Source organism: Plecotus auritus (assembly GCF_963455305.1).
Source record: "Plecotus auritus genome assembly, chromosome: 6".
NCBI lineage: Eukaryota > Metazoa > Chordata > Mammalia > Chiroptera > Vespertilionidae > Plecotus > Plecotus auritus.
Window position 1 is genome coordinate 108,038,837 of NC_137773.1, and position 9,397 is coordinate 108,048,233.

Here is a 9,397-nt window from a genome sequence, read left to right on the forward strand (position 1 = left end):
CTCATGAAGGCTGGTGGGAGCCTTCAGCATGGCTGCCCACCTGTCCCAGATCTGGTGCCTCTCAGGACAGTATTCTCCAGCCAGATGGGGAACATTAGGCCTGGGACCTAGGCTAAGACCACATGGGTCCCCAAAGCCTGCCACAGCCAAGTGGAACACGTGAATCAAGCTCAGACTCCAGAGGCAACAGGGCAGGGTGCAAATTTCCTGGGCCAGCCGTTTTCTGCTATGACTGGTGAAGTAAGAGTTATGTATCTGGGTTCCGGGTGCCTAGAGCCTCCTTTATCAAACCCGAGGCCACTGCCTCTGCAAACTTGAGAAGTGACCTGAGAGTCAGACCCATTCCAAGTCTCTAGGTCTTGCTCTTCCCAAGGCAGCTGAGCAATGCTGCATGCACAGCCCTCTTGATTTTGTTCTAGAAGGCAAGATTCTTCGGGCCTGTGTATTTGCTTCTCCTGGTTAACGGACAGAACATGGACCAGGGTCACGTATCATATGCCTGCTGGTCCAGACCTCCAGAATGACCCAGTACTCTCCCTGCGGTCACAGCCTGCTCTGCTCCAGTGAGAGTGGGTGTGACACTCCACAGGAAAGGGCTGCAAAGTGCCCAAGCAAATCGGGAAATCTGGATTCTTTTAGGGGGTGCTGCAGAGAGGCACAGGGCTGCACCCGCAGAGTGCCTACAAAGGAATCAGGATTCCTGCGCCTCTGGTGCAAAATCACTCACTCTGCCCACACGTCCACGTAAAATACTGAGTTTATTCTGTCCTCTAGGAAGAATACTACTGCCTTACTGCCCTGGAGTCCAGTCCTGCCTATGCCCTGACTCTCCCTCAGCTTAGTTCCCAGGGACCAGGCGCTGACCTTTCTCCTCTCCAGTCCCATGGTCACTGCTTAGGAAGCAGGGTCAGAGCCTGAGAAACCCGAGGGCCTGCACCCATCACTGGCCCCCAGGAGCGCAGGGGGAGAGACACTGGAACTGGGCTCCGCTGGGCTGAGTTGCTCTGATGGGGCCAGGAGCAGTGCTGGGTGGCTTTTGCTGCAGTGAGCTGCGACGCTGTCTGGCTTCTCAAAGCACTTGCCACAGACCTCACAGGGGAAGCGCAGGGTGGCCGCTGTCTCTGCATGCTTGCGCCGGTGCCAGTTCAGGGAGGCCTTCTGGCGGCAGGTGAACCCGCAGATCTCACACCTGTGCCAGGGTCAGCAGAGGGGAGTCAGGGGCCTCGGCCCAGTGGCCTGAGTGTCCTGCCGGCCCCCTCCTCCAACACCCCACACTCACTGTAGTGGTTTCTCTCCAGTGTGGATGCGCCGGTGGATGACCAGGTTGCTGCTGGTGCGGAAAGACCGGGCGCAGAATTCACAGATGTAGTCCCGGGTGTCTGCGGGGGCATGGGGACACCCCAGCATCCATCTCCAGGCTGTGGCCCCTCCTCAGCCCATCCACCAGCCCCCACAGGAGTACTGTCCCTATTCAACCTATACATCACATCCATTCTGGCCCCCAACAGGGGCCTGTGGCTATCAGCAATCCCCTCTTTTTTTTTTCTGGAACCTGCCCTCCCTGCCACCTCCAAGCTACTCAAGGGCCCTTTAGACTTGTTGCAACTCCACTGTATACCCTGCCATCAGATCACACACTGGCAGCCTCCGACTCCGTTACTCCCCTGTGCTCCATGCAATACTGGCTCCAGGCCTTCTCTCCAGCTATCCTTGTGTCAGTTCACTTCCTACTTGGCCAGCACTCACGTCTCTGTTCCGTGACATGACCTTTACTGACCTAGCAGCCCACACTTCTCAACCACCACTCCCAAGACATACCCCATCACCACAGTTTCAACCATCCGAGTTCCAGCCACAGGCCTGCCTACAATACCCTACCTTGTCACACTATGATAATCCAGTGACTCCAGACTGCCAGTCCAAGGTCCAACGCTGTCCCCAGTCCCTCCTTGCCCAGTGCAGTTTCGAGGACGGCTGTGTAGCCTTCCGTCACTCACACCAATTCACCTGTCCCTCTCTCCCTCAGCTGTACCCACTGGGTTAAAACCAATGCAGCATAAACACAACCCTTGGCCTGCCCTTGTATACTGAGGGGGCAGAAACCCCTCCCCTCAGCCTCCACGTTTATCCACCACAGCTCTCAAAGGCCGCCACATGCCTCTGCACTTCCCTGGTCAGCTCACTCGCCCCTCTTTGGAGTCCAGAAGGCCATGTTCACACCACCTCCTCTCAGCAGCTCCATTCAGCACTGAGCTTGTTTTGAAGTCAGAGAAGATGCTCATATCCTGCCCCCAAATCACCAGCCAGAATGCTTCTGTGCCCACATGTGACTACGGCCTGCTCCTCTGCGGCCACCTTCCAACTGTGCCTGAGAAACCGCCTCACTGACCAGAGGTTGCCCACCACCCCCACCCCCCTGCAGTCAGTAAGTCTTTCCTCTCTGAGGGATCGGTCCCATTGTGTGCCCCAAGCTTACAGCCCTCTTAGCTAAGACCGCAATTCTCTGCTTGTTTTCTCAACAATTCCCAGAGTTGTTCATATTCAACGTCTCCACTTCCTTAGCTCCTTCCTGCTTGGAACTCTCTCCATTCGGGCTGTCATTCCCCATGTCACCCACCATCTAGTCAAGGATGGCTTCCCACCATGTCTGGTGACATGCTCTCGTCCTCTTACTCAGCCCTGTGCACCGGCACAATTCCCCTCCCCAGTACTTTGCTTGGTCCTTCAATACCAGTTGCCTCGCCTGCCTCGCTGGCTCCTCTGCATCTGCCCTTCCTATCTGCCCGCTCGAGCCTCTTCACCTGGCTCAGTCTTTCCATGTGGGGTTATGCCACCCACAGCTCCAAAACCAACCATGTACTCATGACAAACCTACTTTTTTACCCACATCCCCAAACTCCAGATTCCCATCTTCTGGGATACCTATTAGTATGCCCCAAATAAAATGTCCCTTTCCTAAAGCAAGTGTCTGTTTCAAGAAGCCATATTACCTCCTGCCCAGTTGCTCAGGCTGGAATCCTCCAAGTCACCCGACTCCTCCCGCTTATCCCACCTGTGGCTAATGTGTCCTTCCCACAGTAGCCCTTCTGGATCCACTCTCGTCAGCTTCCAGCCCACCATCACTGCACCCTGCACACTCCTGCATCCCCTACTCCATGTGGCAGCCACAGCTCTCTTTATTTTTTTAATTCCTCACCCAAGGATATTTTTTCCATTGATTTTTAGGCAGAGTGGAAGGAAAAGGGAGAGACAGAGAGAAATACCAAGGTGAGAGAGACACATCAATTGGTTGCCTCCCACATGCCCCAGACCAGGGCCTGGTGCCTGCAACCATGGTATGTGCCCTTAACTGGAATCAAACCTGGGACCCTTCAGTCCGCAGGCCGACGCTCTATCCACTGAGCCAAACTGACTAGGGCCACAGCTCTCCTTTTAAAGTCAGCTGTGTCCCTTCACTGCTCAAGACCCTGAGGTGGAATCCATCTCATTTGCCCAGGAGCCAAGCCATCCTCATGGTAGTCTTGGGGCCCCCACCACCTATCAGTCTTCTCATCCTTCCATGCGCTGCTCGTAGAGATGGACACGTCTCCATTTCTCTTTTCACTGAGGTCTTTGCTCAAAGTACCTTCCCTTTCTACAAGAGCAACTCCCCCATGCACTCCTCACTTCCAGGCTTTCACTTCTGCTGTGCTCTGTGTCATGGGAGTGGACAGCTTAGGTGAGGACTGCCTGCTTTGCTCACTGAGGCGTCCCAGCACCTACAACAGTCTCAAGCAGGTACATGCTCAACACACAGGGAACGCATGATGAGTGTGCGAGTGAATCACCTAGGGAGTGTGACAGGGACTGCAGATAGTTGACGGGCCCCACAGGGGGAGATGAAGGGACTCACAGGTGGGAAGGTAAAGGAACCCCAAGGGAGGTGAACGGTCCCACAGGAGGACATGACAGACCCACAGATGGAGGTAAAGGGATCCACAGGGGGAGATGATGGGTCTCCAAGGGGGTGTTGACAGGACCCACAGGGGGAAACGAGGAGGCATTCCCCCCACTGACCACTGTGCAGCTTCACGTGCTCCTTCAGGTGTTTCTTGAAGTTGAAGGACTTTCCACAGGCCGGCTCTGGGCAGGAGAAAGACTTCTGGTGGATGTGCTGGTACTTCTTATGGTGCTATGGAAGGAAGGGAATGGGCTCCTCAGGGAGACCCCAGAGCCGACCCACCAGACAGGCTCCTCTGCCAAAAACCGTCAGCACTGGCTCACATCATCTACACGTGAGCGTCCCCTCCCATCCCATCCTGACCACAGAATGCCCTCATCTTATTGTAGCCTTGACTTCTATGATCTCACCTCCTTGCCACAACTTCCCCTTGTAGTGCCCAGTTCCCCAACTATGACTGTGCTGTCTGCTGAAGATGGGACAGATCGTAGGGGCATGATTGCCCTCCTCACTGTCAATATTCAAGTACAACATCACCCAGATGGCCTACTTTTCAGCAAAAGATCACCACAGATATATGTTATACGATTTTCTCTGACATCTGTTTTGGATACACATACTCTCAACCTGGAACACTCTTAAGGGTAGTGTGTTCTTCGACCTTGACTTCCAAGTACTTCTGGAATATATTTCTCTTCTTATGTGACCCAGGTTCACACCCCATCTCATTAAATCCCATGGGCTTCCCCCTCCAAGATCCCACATTCTTTCCTTTTTTCTGATTTCATTTTATTTTTTCCATCACTATTTATCCCCTCTATGCCCTCTTCCACCTCCACCCACCCTCCTCCGTACCCCCCCAGTCACCCCACTGTTGTCCAGTACATGAATTCTCGTTTTATTTTTTGTCCACTTTCTGAGTTAAACTGCTGTTGGGGCTGTTTCCGTCTCCTCCTTGAACAGGCTCAGTGTATCTGCCCAGCCCTGCTGAATGTCCACAGCCCAGAGCTTTGCTTGCCACTTGAGGACTCTCTCCCTCTACTTGCTCCTGGTACACCCATACCTCACCAGCCCTGTGTGAGCCTTCCTTAGACCCCAGACATTCCCTGAGGGCTCTGCCCTTTCTGTGCCTCAAACTTCTCCTGAATATGGGGACAAAACTTGGAGACCCCAGCACTATTACACACTAGCTGAGGAGCCTTGGACAGCATTTAACCATGTGTACCCTGGCTTTCTGGTTTGCAAAGTGGAAACAGTATCAGCATCTACTCCCTAAGGACGTTTCGAAGATCAAAAGGTCAAGTGCTTATAACAGTCACTATCACCCAGAGAACCTGAGGATGCTACCGTCATCTCCTGTGGTCCCTGGAGGCCATGCAACAAGCAGTAGTGGGCAGTGGTAGTGTGTCCAAGGCTGGGTTTTCTGCCTTCCTATCAGTCACCTGGTTTAGTGATTATTAACTGCAGGTAAGCTCTGCATGTCCACCCCAACCCTTCTTTTCCTGACTTCCAATCCCCCCACACCCCAGGTTCCTTTGCCTCAGCTTCTCCTTCAGCCCTTCTCCACCGAGGCCACATGGAACCCAACCTGTGCCCTTTACACACTCACATTCAAATACTGCCTGTTGGAGAAGATCCTTCCGCAGCCAGGGTAGTCACAAGGCAGCAGCTCCTTTTTGGCAGCTTTCCTGGGGAAGCAGAAGAGGGAGGAGCATGAAGATTCCTGCAGGCTCTCCTCTCAGCCCCCTCCCTTAGCCCCCTCCCCAAGACTTACCTAATTCTCTTGGGGCCAATCTGTGCACTGTCCTCATCCCAGGCTACCGCCAGAGCAGACTGGACCTGACTCCCAGGGCTACAAGCAGCAAAGAGGGAGCAGAGGGCCTCAAGGAAGGGCCATGTCCCAGGACACCCCTGCCCTCTGTCTCAGCCAATAGGTTACCTGGCCAGGGGCTCAGTTTGCTGGGCCACTTGAGGGGTCCGATTGAGCTCCGGTTTCCCCTCATCTTCTACAGATAGAGGAGCTCCAGAACCCAATGAGGATGCTGATGAAGGTGGCACAGCAAGCGAAGTGGGGGCAGCTGCAGAGGCCAGAGGTGTCTCTCCCTCAAGTGCATGGGAGACAGGGAAAGGGTGTGGTCTGGGGGCATCTGGTTCACAACTGAAAGAATGAAGAGGAGGACATTAACTCCCTGGGCCCTCAGCCAGCCACAGCCCCACCCCAGCCCCTAAATCGAGACGATCCCAAACTCAGAACAACTCCACCCAGGCCTCTACTCATATCTGCATTCGGCCTTCATTCTCCCTTGAAGCCTAACTTAACCCCTTTCCACCCAATTCCAAGCCTCTAGTTCTTTCTGCCTTTCCCACCAAGTCTGCAAACGCTTCATCCCTGGTCAGCTGCCCCCACCCTCCTGCTCTGCTCAGTGTCCCCCCTCAGCCCCAACTTGCTTGTCTGAGGAGGAGCTGTAGGTCCATGGGCTGGCATCACTGAGCATCTCCTCTTCACTCTCATCTTCATCCTCCCCCTTGTCTTCTCCTGGAGGCAGGAAGGACTCCGGTGGGGGTCCCATTCCCCTGCAGGGGCAAAGAAGGCAAGCCTGAGGTTCTGATCCCTCACCCCTACTGCTCACCCACCTAGCTTGTCCCTCCTTCACCCAACCTCACCTGGGCAGCCTCGCCTCCTGAGTCCTCTCCTCATGTTCAGATTCCAAACCTGTTGGCACAGGTGGGGTTAAGGGGGAAGAAACCCTGGCTGGAGGGATGAGGGCAGGTGGACTTTAAGGTCTGAATTCATGGGAGGACTCTTAGGAAGGGGCAGAGGCTACTACAGTGGGAAAGGGTATTTTATTTTAAAGATAACACATTCACATGGTTAAAAAAAGCACACACAAGTATAGCACACACAAGTATAAAAAGGTACACTGTGAAGTCTCCTTTCCAATACTGCCCCCTAGTGGCCTAACTCTCCCCACAGGCAATCTGGTTTCCACTTGCCTTCCCAGAGAGATGGTTCTTTCAAAAGTGCTTTCTCCCCTTATTTTCCCACCAAAACACATGCCATATATCCTATTATGTACTTTCCTCTTTAAACCTAAAATATATTAAGGATATATTTCCTGGACAGCATAGTTTTTCCATTGAGAACAGATCATTTTTAGAGCCAAAGGTGCTGAGCTCCAGAGATGGAAACCCTTTTCCCTTCCTATTCTCCACAACTCTTCTTTCCCCCGCCTACCTGCAGGCTCCTGCCCACCCCTGGCCTCTGGGCACCAGCTTCTCTGGGAAGTACTTGGAAGGAGGGCTGGCATGGGCTCCGCTGGAGGTGTGGGGCCTGAAGAGGGGCCCCAGGAGAAGGTGTGGCCCGCTGAGCACTCCCACACAAGCCCACCATCTCGGCCCCCGGGCCCCCGCAGCCCAGGCACCAGGCTGCACTCTTGGCTGTGGGCATGAGATAGGAGCACCAGATACTGCAGACCCTTGGGGGGCAAAGGCTTAGGACCTAAAGGGGTGAAGGTTACAGTCAGAGCAAGCTGGGTTGCCCCCTATTCTCACCCTTGAGAGCCATACCCAGAGAGCCTTGCCTGGTAACACCCCTGAGCAACCCTGGTCCCTAGTCCAGTTCACCATTCTTCAGAGCCCAGACAGCAAGGTCCTGAGAAACGGCTCCCTTCCCCACAGTCTGCTCTCATCTAACTGCCCTGGGCTCCCCAATGCCTTACCTCTTCCCAAACTCCCACAGGGCTCCCTCTGATCCAGTCCCCTTAGGGAGAGTATTCCTGGGTCCCTCTATGGCACCTGAGCCCCTTCCCCCAGCTGCTGCCTACCCACCTGCACAGAGCACACAGCCCGAAGAAGTGTACCTGCCAGAGGGACAAGAGGCAGGTCAAGTCGGGCCCCAGTCGGACAAGTGTCCTCAACTAAGGGCACTCACACACTTAGGGGGGCAAGCTTTAAGGGCCCCTATGCGATGGGGGCGAAGAGGGTGGGGCAGGACCCTGGGAGGCCACAAATCACTCAGTCCATACCATACCGCAGAAGTGAGCAATGGGCCCGCACTTGGGGTGAGGATGGGGGACTCTGAGTGCCCCACCCTCACCCCCGATCCCCGTCCAGCCCTAACCGGTCCAGCAGGAACTTGGCGAGCTGCGAGTGCAGGGAGAAGCCCAGCTGGTCCTTGAGGAGGCACCACTGCTCCATGTGGCCGCCCAGGCGGATGCGACACTTGCTGCGGCGCGCATCCAGCTGCCGCCGCTTCTCCCGCCGCCTGTGGGATGCGTTTGCCTCTGCCGGGGAGGCAGCCATGGGTCCGGGCCCTGCAAGGAAGAGGACGCGCGTGGGCCGGCCGGACCCGCCACTCGCCGGCCGGCCTCCGCGGTCTCAGCGGGGGATGGGCAGGACCAAACCGTTGCAGTCGGCGGGAGGTAGGGGACCCGACTACCGAGGGGCAGGAACGGCGGGCGGGGGCGTGATTCTTCCATGGGGAGCTCCTCCCGGAAGGGGAGCCGGGTGGGAAACAGCTTCAACTGCAAGGACGCGTCCTGGGGGCTGGGGGCCGGGGGCCCGCCCCACCCAGTCTCGGGCCGCAGCACTTAACACGTACAGTGAGCGAACCGGGCACTGCACAGGCCATCCCGGGGCCGCCTCGAGCGCCCGCCCGGCCCGGCCTTACCAGCTTCCCACGGCGCCTGCGCCGCCGCCAAGCGCGGGCGGGACAGCGGTGGAAGGACGGGGCCCACCTTCCGCGCCCGCCGCCGTTTCTCCTTTAAGAGCAACCCGTCTCCTGGCTCCTGAGTGGCCCCCGCGGAACTGGGCCGGCCGCGGAGGAAGGGGCGGGCACGACGCGCGCCTGCGCACTGCCGCCCGCTAGCCGCCTGCCGCCTGCCGCCTGCCCCCCAGTGGCGCACGCGCGTAGTGCGGGGCGGGGCCGGCGCGGGTTAGGGTCTGTTTCTTTCGTGGCGTGCACCTGCTGTGGGTTTCCAAAGGCTTGGGGAAACATGCTCGGACCCAGCCCTCCAGCCTGCAACCCCCCCACCCCCGCCTCGTTATTCCTAGTTTGTACTTCTGCTTCAGTTCCGCCTCCCCTATTGCCACCAACAAACGCGAGCTGCAGAATCAGCTGCCGTTCTTTCTACAATAGACCAACGGAACTTTTCTTGCCACCAAGCCACTGGAACGCGCTTCTCAAGGCCACTGGCGGTGGTCACGTGGCCAAATGCAGGGGTCAGTTCTCTGACACTCCACCATTGGAACAACATCTGACGATGTAGATCTTGCCTGCCTCAACACCACCCCCTTAGCTGCTGTGCCTGCACACGCTCCTGCGGTTCTTCCGCTTTGGCGCCTTTCCTTGGTTGGACCCTCTGCTGTCCCACTGAAACACAGATTGTGTCCCCTGACTCAGGCCCTGGACCAAGTCTTCTCTCTTCTTGGGCTATCGAATTGGTCCCATGGCTTTAA

General features: G+C 56.3%; 1 protein-coding gene across 8 annotated transcripts; it reads right to left on the reverse strand.

Annotated features, from left to right (window-relative positions):
- Nucleotides 1–741: 741 nt before the first annotated feature.
- On the reverse strand, nt 742–8,802 carry ZNF692 (zinc finger protein 692). 8 transcript variants are annotated; one of them, XM_080676086.1, is made up of 12 exons: nt 8,610–8,753; nt 8,061–8,253; nt 7,769–7,800; nt 7,176–7,439; nt 6,605–6,653; nt 6,389–6,514; nt 5,880–6,098; nt 5,715–5,792; nt 5,550–5,628; nt 4,057–4,171; nt 1,280–1,379; nt 742–1,189 (listed from the first exon to the last, which is right to left on the reverse strand). In XM_080676086.1, the coding sequence occupies exons 2-12, from the start codon at nt 8,240–8,242 to the stop codon at nt 895–897; spliced, it is 1,539 nt and encodes a 512-aa protein (XP_080532212.1). In that variant the 5' UTR covers nt 8,243–8,253; nt 8,610–8,753; the 3' UTR covers nt 742–894. The 8 variants fall into 8 exon arrangements, with proteins under 8 accessions (XP_080532212.1, XP_080532213.1, XP_080532217.1 ...); XM_080676087.1 differs by having other exon boundaries at nt 8,541–8,751; XM_080676091.1 differs by having other exon boundaries at nt 1,280–1,330; nt 8,610–8,743.
- Between the last annotated feature and the right edge of the window lie 595 nt (nt 8,803–9,397).